General features: G+C 41.1%; 2 protein-coding genes across 6 annotated transcripts in view; both read left to right on the top strand.

The window, feature by feature from the left end:
- col8a1b (collagen, type VIII, alpha 1b) overlaps positions 1–11,798 on the top strand; it is a 19,245-nt gene extending 7,447 nt beyond the window's left edge. For all 5 annotated transcript variants that reach the window (XM_027027704.3, XM_081706251.1, XM_027027706.3 and 2 more), the window contains 2 exons: positions 7,300–7,606; positions 8,776–11,798. In XM_027027704.3, coding sequence (XP_026883505.2) covers positions 7,303–7,606; positions 8,776–10,679 — 2,208 coding nt within the window. In that variant the 5' untranslated portion in view covers positions 7,300–7,302 and the 3' untranslated portion in view covers positions 10,680–11,798. The remainder of the gene's footprint in view (positions 1–7,299; positions 7,607–8,775) is intronic.
- Positions 11,799–12,716: 918 nt separating this feature from the next.
- Positions 12,717–14,616, top strand: LOC113588512 (protein jagunal homolog 1-B-like). Its single transcript, XM_027027721.3, has 3 exons — positions 12,717–12,787; positions 13,138–13,277; positions 13,624–14,616. The coding sequence occupies exons 1-3, from the start codon at positions 12,773–12,775 to the stop codon at positions 14,084–14,086; spliced, it is 618 nt and encodes a 205-aa protein (XP_026883522.2). The 5' UTR covers positions 12,717–12,772; the 3' UTR covers positions 14,087–14,616.
- The last annotated feature ends 1,714 nt before the right edge of the window (positions 14,617–16,330 follow it).

Raw genomic sequence — 16,330 nt, forward strand, 5'->3', positions numbered from 1 at the left:
GATAATGATAATCTAAGATAATATGTGGTAATATATTTACAAAACCTGATCACTGCGTTGTTCCTGCGGGCGTGTCTCCAGCGTTACGACCCGTCAGAGCAGGGTATGGAACGATGATCTCGGGTTCAGCTTATACGTAGGGTGCCTACGTTTAGTGGAGCTGTCGGCTGGGTGCTAAAACACCTGAGCGCTGAGAAAAGTTAACGCGCGTCCATCTCTCTCTCTCTCTCTCTCTCTCTCTCTCTCTCTCTCTCTCTCTCTCTCTCTCTCTCTCTCGCTCTCTCTGTGAGTGTGTGTATGTGTACTTAGTTTGAGTATTGATTACGTTTGCTTACTACTGATGTACGAGATCAAGAGATTCCTTCAAATTCCTATGAACAACGATGCCAGTAAATGGTCCTTTTGCACAACAGGCCTGTCAGTAGTATCTACGATTTTACATCAGCAGTGGGAAAAATGGTTTTATTTTCTCTAGAACAGAAAATTCTGAATGACAGCATGCTTGTGGACAGTTCTGCCTAAATCTTTTATTTGATTTTTCCTTTCTTATTAGATGTAGTGCCAGTAATGTGCCTAATGCAAAATTGGTGTGCATTTTAAATGCGAGAGACTCATTTAAAATGAAAAGGACTTACAAAAGGACTATTTACTGCGGTCAAGTCAAGCTTTAAGAAAAAAAAATTCAAATGGATAACTTACACTGCGCGCAAGGTCAAGATTGACAACCATCAAGATGTAGCGTCCTGCTTTTTGTGTACTTAACTACAACAGCGCCCTCTATTGGATAGAGTTTAATACAACGTGATATGACTAGCTCCATTCTCCTTCGATCAACCCTAGAGCTTCACAATTCGCTGAAGAGGCTTCTGTGCAACCTCATTTATAGAAACACGAGGAACTCTGCCAAAAACTACTTTACCGTAAGCAAAAGAAGACATTATGCCAGATGGATCAGATCACATTTACTACGGGGCTTAGATCTAGTTTTTCTCTATGGGTGTTAGTCTATTGTCATAGGTAGAAACGTGATCACCAGGGCTGTATCCACCCTTTCCAAATCAGTAAGGAAAGATGTGAAACTAAGTAGCTGAAATATTACAGTTGTAGTAAACATTTCTGAATAACCTTTAAAAGAAAAACAAAAGGTGTGTAGTTGCGCTCAGTCCAAGAAAATAAACAGAAAGACATTTGCTGTGGGTGCATGAAGCAAATAGTAGAATATCCACAAAAATAAAGAATGTAGCCCGCACACTGCCCAAAAAAAAAAAAAAAGACCAGGCAAATCCAAAAGAAGTTCAATATTACTCCATTAATATGATCTGAATCCAACCAGTGAAGCAAGCCCAAATGTTTCAGCTTACATGCCATGGTCAGTGAGCATCAATTATCATTATTAAATATTAATGACCATGATCAGGACCATAATCTGATCCTTGCCACCCTGATGTGATTTAGGATTTTCTCCACTTCAGTGGGACTGACCTTTTTAGTCCCCCAACCCCACCCCCAGCATATGGGTATGGCAAAATATACCAATAAGAAAGCTCACGGGGAAATGGCTTGTTTTACACCTATTCCATCCAAGACGGACAGGATTAGGGCTGGATCTCCAGGTGCAGTGAGACTCGCTGCTGGTGTCCTGAGGACTTCCGTTCATGTGGTGTGCCTCACTTACACATGTAGGTCATCAACTGCTCTCCGACTGGGGGGTCATAATAGGTTCCAGATTGGTCATTGGTTTCACTGCCTGGTACTGTTCTTTCAGGGGTGGGATAACTGTGTTTTCATCAGTCAGGTTACTACTGATGAACTCTTTTAAAAAGATACAGATTAGGTTCTTTTTAGTATTGAGAGATGTGACACTTTCATTATTTATAGATTGTAACACTGGCCAGTCTAATATTTCTACCTTATGAAACTCTGGGAAGGACCATATGAAACTATTTTATTGAGATAAATGATTTCATAATACGCTTTTCTGTGCATCTCACATGGATCAAGACCTCAAGAATACAGTCCAAGTGTGTAGTTTACAAAAAACATTCTTTAGATCTATCATAGTGCTGGCACTATTATGGACCGCTGTCTGCCTGAAACTGCTTATTATGTTATTAGTCAAGGGTATATGAGACCATATATAAACACAAAATAACATGATTTGATAATGGTAAACATTATGTGAGCGGAATGACAAATGTAACAGACGAAGCAAATGCAGCAAATAACAAGTGTATTACAAGGTGTCACAATAAACATACAAATATACTGGGGATCAGTGTAGCAACGTCAGGAGGGACCAAGACCAACAAAACAAACAAAACACACTAGAAAAGAACAAGACAGCTATCTATACTCCACCAAAAGAAAATACACAGCCTACACACTCCCTATCACCAAATACAGTGACAAAATCCACTGCCCAAACCAACTGGCAGCCCCTCCTTATAACACCGTGATCCACAACAACCATACTTTATATCTACACCTATAAAGACATAATATTACATAATATTTACAAAAGACACGTCATGTCTGTGGGGTTCACAGATCTTCTTGGTTGTTTTAATTAAGATACAGTTATATAGTTCTTAGTGTGTAGTATGTAGTATTTTCTATCTCTGGTGACATGGTAGACCTCAAAGGGTTAAATGTGTCCCTACTCTTTTGCTGATGTGCATCCGTTCCCACTTGCTTGCTCCCTTTAGAAAGCCTAAACCTCATGATACCTCATGTACATATCAACAGAATGGTCTTGAAGTATTGTGATATTATATTTTTGGATCTCATCCACCTCTAAATGCAGCACTGTTCAGACTGATGGGTTTTTGTTTTTTTGTTTTTTTGCTCCAACACGAGTTGGATCAGGTACGTCAGAGCAGAGAAAGTAGCGAACTGTGCAGTTTTGCTGCTCTCCAGTATTCTACAATTCCACCTAAATAATGTGTGAAAAATGTGTATGTTTCTGGAAAATTTCACTGTCAGCAGAGATGACATGCTTTCCATTTCCATTGCTCAGAGAGAGAAAGAGAGAGAGAGTGCAGGAAAGCTGGTATTTAAAGTAGTCACAGGGGCCCATCAAGCTAACCACAGACTCATATGTCTACTGCACGTGTGCGTTCAGCTTAATTTATCACCTTCAGGTAATTTAAATACTATTAGTTAGAAGGGCAGCTAATGAAGGCATTAGAAACACCAGTAAAACCATTCTACCATGAGAGCGTCTTGTCTGAGCATATGTTGTCTTGCATGATAACATGTTTCAAAAACAGTGTTGTTGTTTGTGGACTACCTCTGTTGTAGGATAAAAGCACCATCTATTTTTAGTACCTCTGTTTTTATTTTGGCCCTGCATTAGGTGGTATTATGCAGTATACACAGGCTGTGCTTGAAATATATCAGCAGTTGTATTGACTCACCTTCTCTCCTCTCTCTAAGGCTTTGGATTAGATCATGTGATTATCAAGGTGACGATGACCAATCTTTTACTAAGAATCAAGCAAAAAATCAACTGTCATGCATTGTCTCACAGAACACTATTCCCCTTTATTCCCTTTAGGAATAAGCTGTCGTAATGGACTGCTGTGTAAAACAGAAAATGTGAAAGTCTTAAAAAAAATATGCTATTTACCCAATACATATCTTCTGCATAAACTCAGCTCAAAGTTATTCCAAGCCATAGAAAAAAATGGACCCATCAAGACACTGAAATTCCAGGTAGAAAGGTCTTTAGAAAAGAAGCATTTTGATTGGTTAAGCAGTCCAACATGGCAGGATCAAGAATATATAGTCTGCTGTGTACCAGCTGTATGCTATGGACTGATCTTAATTTTCCATCTCAGTGTTAGGCTCATTTTGACTGTGACAGAGTTCCATGTCACAATGACCTTGTGATTGCAAGGCTTATGGGAAGCTTGTGTGGATATACACCAGAGCTCTCCATGTGAGCGTTTACTGTTACAGTCAAAGCAAGAGCTATTGCCACTTTTTGAGACTTTTGGAAACTGTTGGTGATTGCTACATCACAGGTTCTAAAGTATTCTAAAAGTATTTTAGCAGATTTAAAAGTGAAAATATGCAGTGAACATGGTAAGCAACAAGTTAACACAATGTATATTATATTTAAATTATATTTATATATGATCACATATATGCATGTGAAATTTATTTATGTACATTTCTCTATACCACAAATGTGTAAGTATACAAAAGATGAGATGTCAAAAGTCCTGTGCCAAGCCATGAGGGTTTCACATATGGCTCAGTCCACTCATTTTATAATATGCTCTTAGAACCCACTACTTCACAGTCTCTTCACAGGGGTCATCAGGTAAGTATCTCACCTCATCTGTGTCTTAGTTGTTTTTGAACTAAGCCTATGTACTTCAGATGACCTTGGGGTTGCATATTAAGAGAGAGAGGTTGCATACCAAAGAGAGTGCACCACCAAACTTAGCAGGTCATCCTCCAGGCCTGTTTGGGCCTGCTCCCATACCTATCCACAGTAGATAATGTCAAATGTCCTGTACTAACCATTAAGATTTCAACTTATTATAAAACCAAAAGCCTCTATCAATCAATTATGTCGCAAGCTCTTCACAGAGGTTGTCAGGGAGGGATGTTCCTTCATCTGTGTTTTGCTGGATTAAGCCCAGGTTACCTACAGAAGGCTCAACAGTGAGGTCCACCCCAATTCAATCACAGATCTACCTTACTGAACTTACCGAACCCCTTAAGCCAATTATTGCCTAAACCGTTAAGTCCATACAGGCCTCCCCAGCACCTATGGCCATATCCAGCCCCACTGAAACTGTCAATGCTGCGAGGTCCTTATGGAGTTTATGCACTATACCTCCAAACATTCCCAAGATAGCATTGTAAATGTTTGTGCTCTCCTCATCCACAGCTACTGACTCGCCATTGCAGCTACTTCTGAGCTTTTTTTCACAGCTACATACTTAGCATAAGGCCTCTAAAACCAAATTCCACAAGCAAAGATGTGGCAGACAACTATAAATCTCTACTGGCCTTATATACACCTGCCACCCATGTTCTCTCACCAAAGCCACCAAATCTGCATATTTCAGTTTTTTCCTTTTGAAAACGTAATCAACTGCATCCTCAAATATAATTGATAACTCTATAAAATATCTGCATGCTTTCTGATTACAATACCGTATCCAGACTCAGTGTAGTCTGGAGCTTTCTACCAACACCCATTATCAATTTCCAGTCTTGCCCTTCAACTGATCAACTGATCATTATAGCTTGCGCTCACACTTCTTTACACTGCCCCTTACGTACAACCTAACTGCTCTGCTGCTAACACAAGTAGGCAAAGAGTCAACCTCCATGCACTTTTTATCACATCAACATGCTATGGAGCTAAGCACCTTACTTTTCCTCTATGTGCAGCGTCTCAGCAAGAAACTAACCTTAGCTAAATGCCAGCAAAATATGCTTCAACCCAGTCTCTGCATATAATTTACAGCTACAATCTTCACCAGCCCACTGCCCAAGGTTTTGCAGAATTAGATCATAAGTCACTCCAAGCAAAAATGTAATACTCCATCCACTCATATCCATCAGCTACAGCTTTCACCAGGGAATTTTCCATGCCTCTAAATTCTCTCAACTTAGCTATTATCCCTGCTTTCATTCTGGGGCTGCTTTTGCATGCTATACTTCTCTTTCAGCTCACAAATAAAGATAGTAACCATTCACCTTCTCTCTGGCAATGTGGCCTTGCTCTGCATTCTGTACGTCACATGACCAAAGCCCTGCCCCTGCCCTTTGCACCTGACCTATCACATCCACATGCGCCAATGCTCTCTTAGCTAACTGCACCACCTCTCGTGGACTCCCTGCTTTTGCGACTGGTGCAGCCTATTTTATCACCTTATCCTTAGACTCTAACAAGCCCATCTCATGACTTGCCTTAGCAAATATAAAATTCCTGGATTAGGCTTGTCAGCTGTAGCCCTCCTCTCCCATACTTAGGCAACTATTTAGACAACACAACATCCCTAGCCACTTCCTTATAGCTTTATTCATAATTCTGTCCTGCCTTTCTACTTCAGTAATTACAACCTCATAAACAATCAGTGGTCAACTAATATGAGGCAGCAAGCCAAACTGTAGACATCACAGTTTCAGTTTACCTGGCAACACCTTCTCGATGCTAGCTTTCACCATCCCCTTCTTCAACCCCTTCTTCAACCCCAACTTGTTCTTTATCATTTATTGCTGCACTACACCATCTACCTAAATTCTTAACTGTATATAACTTCAGTATAGAAGGTATCAATTCTCTCCCCATTAGAAAGCTTTCCTACACTATTTTTTCTTTCACAACTAACAGACCTACTGGGTTCAACCTTCATCTATGCCCACGTAAGATTATCAGTGAACTTCTGTAGTAGCTGCTGTGTATATGGCAGAGTAGTCGTCAGCCTTCGCATATCATCCATGTAAGCCCTGACTGAATCCCTGATCTGTGTGCCATCCTACAGCCTCTACCCGCCCACAACCCACTTAGAAGACATAATTATTACCTCCATCAGCACCGCAAAGGGTGAAATAGCACAACCATTAAACGCATGTCCAATCGCTACTAAAATGTAACATGTTCTCCTGTATTAAAGCAGAACTGAACACCTTAACCAGCCCAGTAATCCTATCTGGTATCTGGAAGAATCCACATGCTTTCCACAAGAGATTATGTGGTACTGAGTCAAATGCATTAGCCAAGTCTAGAAATAGCACATGTAGGTCCTTGCCCTCTTTCTTTGCTGTCTGAATCTGATGCCAGATCATGCTGCTATATACCAGACTACCTACAAAACCTGAGAATCCTGCATTTTGCACTGAATCTTCAGTTAACTTATTTGCCTTCAAATGTGTCTCCATGTGATCACACCAAAGAAAATCTTACCATCCACATTAAGAATATTTATAGGTCAAAACTGCTCAATACCCTTAACATCATTCTCTTTTGGTTTATAATACCCCCTGCTCTTCATCACTCCTTTGGGATAATACCTCTTTTCCACATTATTAATTTTCCACAATATGATTGTGCTGCTATTTCTGAAGGCTGCAGGTGTCAGTGCTGGTATAACTGCAGGTGTCAGTGCTGGTGTCAGTGCACGTGTCAGTGCTGGTGTCAGTGCTGGTATAACTGCAGGTGTCAGTGCTGGTGTCAGTGCACGTGTCAGTGCTGGTGTCAGTGCTGGTATAACTGCAGGTGTCAGTGCTGGTGTCAGTGCTGGTGTCAGTTCTGGTGTCTCCTCCTCTCTGCAGGACATGGTCATGCCTCTACACTCTGCCTCTGGTTTTGCCCTGGTGGTGCAGCTTTGCCTCCTGCATCATGCCCAAGCAGGGGCACGCTACGGGCACAAACAACTGCCCCAGCAACTGCCCCAGCAACACCAACCCTTGCCTCAGTTACCTCACATTCCTATGGGTAAGGAAGGGATACCACATCAGCAGTACCTAGGGAAGGAGCTTCCTCATCTACCTTATGGAAACGAGATGCCTGTGCTCCCATTTTATGGAAAAGAACAGCCACAGTTACCCTTGCAAATGGGCAAATTCAGTCTGGGCAAAGGTATGAAAGTTGTTCAAAAAAACAAATCAGTCACATTATTGAGTGTAGTAACTTATTATGCTATTTGGTCTGTGAGCTTTGTGTGTCATTGTTTGCTGATAGCCTTGATATTAAGGAAAAGGGGAATTTCATTAGGCTGAAATCCAACCATATCTTGATGCAGGCACACATGAGGGAAAAGATCTAAGATGATGCCTCTAGGTTATAGGCAGATCTGGGGAAGTTAGTGTCTTCCTCATATTGACCCCCATACTGCTTGACTAATTAGCTTCTCTTTAACTTTAACCTAATTTTAAAAAGTTGAAATTGCCACTCACATTTAGAATGAAATTGCTATGAAACTTTCCATGCTGTTGCCAAAATAAATGCTTTTTAGGAGTCACTGACTATTGTCATCTGCACAGGGTTACCCACACAGCAATAGATTCTTGATAAATCACATTGTTTAAGAAAAAATGCAGAGGTGAACTGTTCCACACAATGATTAAGTTAATCCCCTACCATGATCTCATGATTTAAGCTTGATTTAAACTATAACTTAACAAGGTACAGCAACATCATGAAATAACAAATCTTTGTTAGCTAAAAACTGCATGTATTACCTGTCTAATGACACTTATATTTTCTGATTTTTTTTCATTTTAACATATACAAAACAAAGACAACAGAATTGACAGATAAAACACCTTCTTAAAATAAATACAAAATACCAAAATAAAATGTCAAAAACAGGAGCAACTACTGTCACATCAACTAAAAAACATAAAAGTGTACAGCATGAAATATTAAAGACAATAGTTTTGGATTGGCTGATATTACATGCTTCAGAGCAGACACAGTTATATATCTAATAATACTTATAAAGCTGCAGTATATGTGTGCTGCTATATTCTCAGCTGTCATATCATGGACATGTATCTCAGTTTTTTCAAAGCCTGAATCAAGATTCACAAGTAAACTATGTCACTCAACGCCCAGTGATTTTATAATATAACCTGCTCATATTTATCATATACTTGATACAAATCTGCTGAATATTGAAGGATTTCAATCTCTTTTAAATGTACTTGTACTTTTAAATGTATGTATTTATCCATAGTGTCTCAATGTTTTCATAAATATATGCATTACATTTTCATATTAGATGCATATTACATTTCTTTCTTCAGGTGAAACTATACCCAGAGGTGAAAAAGGCCCTCCAGGTGAGGTAGGACCTATGGGGCCTCCAGGACCTCAAGGTCCCCCTGGAATTCCAGGCCATGGCATTCCAGGTCCCCCTGGGAAACCTGGCTTCCCCGGCCCTCAAGGATTTCCTGGGAATGGAAAACCTGGTATGCCTGGACTGCCAGGAAAACCTGGAGGGATTGGTTTGCCAGGCCCTAAGGGTGAGATGGGACCAGGTGGTGGTGAGGGTCCAGTAGGATTGCCAGGCCCTTCAGGGCTTCCAGGACCACCTGGGCTACCAGGTCTGGCAAAACCAGGTGCTCAGGGACTACCTGGACAGCCAGGGTTTCGTGGAGAGCCTGGACACAAGGGCCTTCCAGGGATTCCTGGTATTCCAGGACCTAAAGGTGATAAAGGGATTGGCCTTCCGGGATTACAAGGTCATAAAGGACCAAATGGGCCACCTGGTCTACCAGGTCAAGCAGGGTTACCAGGAGTTGGCAAGCCAGGACAAAATGGATTACCTGGGCCCCCTGGAGTTCCTGGTAAAGCTGGTCTACCAGGAGAGCCAGGGCTGGCAGGACTTCCTGGTGAACAGGGGCAACCTGGACCATCAGGACTACCAGGTATTGGCAAACCTGGTTTCGATGGTTTGCCAGGGAAGCATGGACTTCCAGGTGGAAAGGGAGAACCAGGTCCCCCTGGTTTTCCAGGGGGTCCAGGTTTGCCTGGATTTGGGAAGCCAGGTTATCCTGGACCAAAAGGTGAGAAAGGACATAATGGTTTATCTGGCCCTCCAGGTCCTAAAGGTGAAAAGGGTTATGGTGGAGTTCCTGGAATTATTGGCCCACCTGGACCAGGTGGTCTCCCTGGTCCACCAGGTCTCATGGGGCCCCCAGGAGTCATTGGTTTCACTGGACCAAAAGGAGAAGGTGGTGCAGTTGGACCAAAAGGGCCAGTAGGTATAAAAGGTGAACAAGGACCTCCAGGACTTCCAGGAAAACCAGGGCTCCCAGGAGAAAGTGGGCAGCCAGGACCAAGAGGCTTTCCTGGGCCTTTAGGCCCTCAGGGTGAATATGGACACAAAGGTTTACCTGGTCTCCCTGGTGCCCCTGGGAAGCCTGGACAAAAAGGTCAGGGTGGTCTGCCAGGGGAAAAAGGTCCCCAAGGTCCAATAGGAATTCCAGGACTTATGGGTCCAAGTGGACCAATTGGACCTCCAGGATTTCCAGGACCAAAAGGGGAATATGGCCCACAGGGAAAACCGGGTCCACCAGGTGAAGGAAATCCTGGACTTCAAGGTCCAATGGGTCCACCAGGGAAACCAGGACCAGCTGGACTTCCTGGCAAACCTGGAATGCCTGGCTATCCTGGTCCTCCTGGTCCACCTGGACCACCATCAGGCATGGGTCAGATTAGCCCCGAGATAGGTCAGATTCTGGACGGGGCCAAACTGGATGGTTACAAGAAAGGCAAACTTGTAGGAGACATTACTGATAGAAATGGTCTTGAGATGCCTGCTTTTACTGCTCAGCTAATAACACCATTTCCTCCTGTTGGCAGCCCAGTGGTATTCAACAAGATCTTGTACAATGGCAATCAGAATTATAACCCTCAAACAGGCATTTTCACCTGTAGCATCCCTGGAGTTTATTATTTTGTGTATCATGTCCACTGCAAAGGAGCCAATGTGTGGGTAGCTCTGCACAAAAACAATGAGCCAGTAATGTACACATATGATGAGTACAAAAAGGGTTTTCTAGATCAAGCATCAGGGAGTGCAGTGCTGCCTCTACGATCTGGAAACACTGTTCATATTCAATTACCATCAGACCAAGCTGCAGGACTTTATGCTGGTCAATATGTCCACTCATCATTCTCTGGATATTTATTGTATCCACTGTAAAGTGCTTGTGACTATAGGTCCTTGGTGAAAAGATATCAGCGTTTGATATATGAACTGCATGTGTGTTATCAGCACTTTTACGAAATCCAGGTGGGAAAATAAAAAGTGCAGAATTTCAGTCATGTAGAATTTACCATTTGATGTCAGTTTGTACTTCACTGGTAGTTTTTCAAATAATGAATATGACAATGAAAAATGTTGACATTTTTAAAATGTGAGGTATGTAGTACATACATTTTTTTTAGGGAAAAAGAAAAGACAAAGGCTCTGTCTTCAATTCATTCATTAAGCATCTAAATGGCAGACACACATATTCATATTTCCTTCTTTTTCAGTAGGCTATTTGTGCCAGCCTGGGGCAATATTAACTACATACATAACTATACACATTCTCTGTTAATAAGAGTGCGTTCAGTTTTTCTACCAGATACAGTGGTTTTTACCAATCATCTGTCAGTTTTTACCTATCACTTTTCAATATTCTTTACATCAGCTAATTGCATTCTCAATCTCCATGAAAAATATATGGTACAGTTTATTTGTTTATGGTAACATTTTCCTCTTCCAGTTATCATATCACTTTACAGTAACTGCAGGCTCACATTCATCAATATATAAACATTACTTTATTAAGCAAAATAAGGAAGCAAGGTCAGTTTTACTTACTGATACAAACTGGGGTACATATGAAATATGTATAGCATATGTGTATATAATATGTTTTTTTGCTGTTAATATCCCTCAGATATTCTAAAACATATGCAAGCAGAAAATGTTAATTCCAAATATGTGGACATGATAAATCCGATAAAAGGTCAACATAGTGTTAATTTGTTTCATCACAGAAAATAGTTACACCTGAGGAAAGTTAGTCTAGAGGATTGCAGTGGGATTTCTTCTCTGTAATTTATTGTTTTATTTTGTTTGTTTTGTTTGTTTTGTTTTGTTTTACTACTGAGTGTTTGGATTTGTATATGTGATTAAAAAAAATTTTAAAAAAAGAAAAAAACCATGGGGCATACAAACAAACTGTGCCGTCCAGTTTTCACAATGGTGCTAAACATTTAATCAATGAACAGTGTCATTTTTGGTTTTTAAATAAAATGGAATTGACTGAAATTGCTGATGTATGTGTGATATTTGCATGCAAAGTCGGCACTTCAATATGCTGAGCCTCAACACTCAACAATTTATTTTAAAAAAGTAAACAATTGACTTTGAAATAATATATATATGTGTGTGTGTGTGTGTGTGTGTGTGTGTGTGTGTGTGTGTGTGTGTGTGTGTGTGTGTGTGTGTGTGTGTGTAATGTGATCACTAATCCAACATGCTAATCTTACAAAGAAAAGGCATGAGAGGTCTGCTGTAGTCAAGTCATGCTACAAATTACAATGCAGTTTTATCATCTTAAACTAGTATTGTTCTTTTTCCTAAATATCATGAACAGGCTGATATCCAGACATCCTTCGAGCTGAACACACATGAAAAAAAGGCTCAGTTTATTTGTCACACACACACACACACACACAGAGAGAGAGAGAGAGAGAGAGAGAGAGAGAGAGAGAGAGAGAGAGAGAGAGAGAGAGAGAGATCTGCTACCAGATTACAAACAATTGAACAAATAAGCAGATCTGGGAAATGTCATGTGTCTTCATCATCTGGGTCCTGTATGTTTAACACTTGTATCTCTATGTATACACGTTTGCAGTTTTAGCCCTGACTCTGTGTCAATTTACTTAATTCCTAAGAAAATTATTGTTCCCAGACAGTTTTTCTGTGTGGACACATGGGCTCAAATCCTGATCTACCTTTGGCTACTATTATTGCTTAATTACACTAATTACAAACAAAGCCCGATATGAGTGTTTTCTACAAGTGAAACAGTAGCAATATTTTCTGGACCCTTTAGTGTTGTTGCAGTGAACTCTCCATTACTCTTCTCTTCGAGCGATGAAATAAGATCAATAATTACTTTTCCAGGCCAAGGGTGGCGGTATTACGCTCAAACGGAAAATAGAACGGAAAAAGAGGAAACGAAGAAGAAGAAGCAGCAGCAGAAGAAGAAGCATTTCTTCTTGCTTCACTTGCTGCGCATGACAGCTGCTCAGGTGGGTGTTTTGTGGGATTTTGCTGAACGACTGGATTCCAACGCTATTTTTCATCTATCTTGTGTATTTTAGCATGATTGTGTGGTGGAGGCTAGAGAAATTCGTTAGCTAACTAGCGTTATATAGCTAAAAAGCTAACTTACAAGTTGCCCGTCCGAAGGGTTAGTTTCAAAGTTGAAACGTCAGCATACACCAACACTACTTTTTAAATAGGCTGGCTAATGTTTCCGTTTATAAATAACGGTATTATGTTTGGTAACATTTCCCATGACTTTACAGTTGACAGTTATTGGGAGCCTGTATTCACTGCAAGGGAACTTTAGCCACCTAAATTATTCCTTATGGTGTAGTGTTTTGGGGAACAACGTTTTGGTGGAGGTCCGTGGTTTTTCAGGGTTGGAATGGCTTCACGGTCTGGACCAAGAGCTTCAGGGACAGACGGGAGTGACTTTCAGCACCGGGAACGCGTGGCTGCGCATTATCAGATGAGGTGTGCATCAGTGCATTTGTGTACCTATGATTGTACTGACTTCTTGTCTTATGTTTTATTGAAATACATTTATCTTTTTTTTTCTTCTTCTTCTAAATGCTTGTTAAACACCTTAAGGCATGTGAAAAGGACAACCCTGCAGGCTTTAGCAAATACAGCAATTCAGGACCAAGGGCCACAGAATTTAACAACTTGATGTTTTACTTGGTTCAGGAATGCAGCTAAGTTAATACGGGTTTAGGTCATTGAACATAGCGCAGGCCCTATGACAGAGATTCGCTGGATTAGAGAGACCATCTTGTTGTAGCCTCCTGCTGACACTGCCTCTCCTCTCTCTCCCCTCCAGCGTGGCTCTGAAGTCAGAGATAAGGAAGCTGAATATGGCCCACATGGCGTTGTGGGCGCTGGTTGTGGCGCAGGTGCTGGTTAGCCACCTGAACCTGGTGAGCCACCGGGTGGTGGCCAGCCCCTACCAGTGGGAGTACCCCTACCTGCTCAGCATCCTGCCCACGGCGGTGAGCTTCGCCGCGCTGCCCCGCAACAACGTCGGCTACCTGGTGGTGTCCATGATCGGCGCGGGGCTCCTGTGCGTGGGGCCAATCGTCTACGGTAGCCTGGAGATGTTCCCCGTGGCACAGCAGCTCTGGCGGCACGGCAAGGCATACCGCTTCATCTTTGGCTTCTCCGCTGTCTCCGTGCTCTACCTGCTGCTGGTGGTAGCCATCCAGGTGCACGGCTGGCACATCTACTACAGCAAGAAGCTGCTGGACGCCTGGTTCGCCACCACGCAGGACAAGAAGAAAAAATAAAACCTGGGAGGTTGCCAAGGGTGGCAGACGGAGTTGAGGGTGATGCCTTCGTGTGCCTTTTTCTCCATCACGGAGATCCTTTTCATGCTTATTTTGTTAGATAACCGGAACATGTCTGCTTAAAAAGAAACAAAGCAGGCTGTAACCTTGCTACACCAAGCGGTACTGTTTAAACCCCCCCCCCCCGCCCTCAGATCAGTCAGATTATATAACCCAGATTAAGATTAAGACTTTGTTTCCACTATCAAGGCACTTCACTCTCCCCTCCTGGATAAACGCCACATTAGGAAGTTATGTGGCAAGCAACTACACAAGACTGTAAGGAGCGTGAAGGCCAGATGGCACCCACATAAATGCTACGTGTCTGTTGCCATGTTCTCACTCAGATGTGTAGCTGGTGGCTACTGATTCTGCTGTTATTGATGTGGTGGCATTCAAGTTGCCCCCCTGTTGTTGTTCTGATATCTACCAGGTGCAAAAAGTGGATGGCAGTTATTTAAAGGTGAAATAAATCAGGTATTTTAAAATAACTGCTTCTTGTTGTTTGTGGTGGTGCTGTTTTTATTCATTTGTTTTAAATCCAGTTTTTCACCCATTGATTAGTCAGATCCAGTTCCCGTCACTGTAGGTCCTTTCCCATCATCTAATAGCAACAACTCAAAGCTTGTATGTGCTTCTTCTGCAGCCTGTGAGGCCAACTTACTTTCTCTTCAAACGGCATTATTCTGAGTAAAATAGTAATGGTGCATGCTCTAGATGACTGGCCAACTATTCAGTTCACCTGTTTCATGTTTAAACTCACCAGAAGATTCTCATAATACCAGCTCAAACATTACATTTATTGAAATATTACTGCAGCTCTGTTGTTTCTAGTGAATTCACAAATCTAGCTGTTTTTTGCCTTTGATAACCCTTTTTTAATGTTGAGAGGCTTTTTTTTTTCTTGACTAAAATCCAAATAAATAACATTCATTTTGTTGGTCTTGTTTCTGCCTTGTTTGAGTACATTTGTGCTTTGTGGGTGGAAACATAATTTGAGAGAATGTATTTTGCATTGGGGAGTTAATAAAAGACTTGTACTGTTCCATTGCCAATATATATCACTATAAAGGTCCTGACTGTACCCAGAACTGTAGTTCCAGTAAATGTGCATCACTCAGGGTAAATGTTTTGTTAAATCATTCAAAATCATCGCTGTGTCCAGTAAAATATTTTCAGCATAATTTTTGACCAAAAAACCCCACCAAGACCTACAGTGAGTCATTAATCTTTGAAGTTTTTATTTTATGTCCTCCATTTTTAAATTGAGGATGCAAAATTTTACAAACAATATAATTGTATACTACTTAGTGATTTTTTTTCCTTTTTTTCATTGACTGTTGCATTGTGAGTTCTGTCAAAGAATTATAGTACAGTATGTCCTCCTCAGATCTCTGGAGGCTTTTGAAGATGTTGCCACTGTTGTTATATAAATGCCATGAGGTATAAACTGTAAAATTGTTCTTTTCATAAAAACTAGGTAGTCCAGCAAGTAGCGTTGTTTGCACACTTTTGTCACAAGCTTGAATTAATTTGCTTTCTAAATCCCAACCACTTATTTGACTATAGGTTTCTCTTCCATGATAGAGAACAGAGGAGCAGTTGTGTAGGCTTAGCTGTGTTGCATCACACCTTGGAATGATGTGTGATATTTAAGGCAGTAAGAAGTAATTGGCATTTCCTTACAGTGGCTGAGTGTGAGGTGACAGCAGTAACTTCTGTTCCTCCTGCTTCTGTGATCTGGAACTCTAAATCTTATGAACATAATGGACCAACTTCTGATGCTTATTTTTGCCTCAGGTAAGTCTGTGTGGTGGTTGCTTATGCAGTTTATACTGTTACCAATAATCACTACTGTCAAAATGTAATTACATAAACTAATTCTATAATTATATACCTCTACACTCTTAACCCCCATATTCATGATTGCTCTTGTGCATCAACAGCTAAATAACTTGCATATTCAATGCAGATTCAATGCTGGGAGGGCTGGTTCAAGCAAATTTTGTGCTAAATTGCAGTAACATTGGTGAATCACAGTTAGATATTCTTTTTAGTATAATCCTAGGCATGACTGACTGTTAAACTGGCCTATCAGTGGGCCAGTACTTATGTTACTGTACCAAACTGCAACTTTGGAAACTGATCTTTCTGAGGCTATTTTAAAGTGTTTTATGTGGAAGACTATGTTTCCTTTGACAACTG

The sequence above is a fragment of the Electrophorus electricus genome, chromosome 23 (genome assembly GCF_041902795.1).
Source record: "Electrophorus electricus isolate QZ-2024a chromosome 23, ASM4190279v1, whole genome shotgun sequence".
Lineage (NCBI taxonomy): Eukaryota > Metazoa > Chordata > Actinopteri > Gymnotiformes > Gymnotidae > Electrophorus > Electrophorus electricus.

Bases quoted from the DNA above. Each gene is read 5' to 3' on its own strand.
- LOC113588512 (XM_027027721.3), top strand. The intron at 13,278-13,623 runs GTGTGCATCAGT...TCTCCCCTCCAG, and splicing joins GCTGCGCATTATCAGATGAG to CGTGGCTCTGAAGTCAGAGA.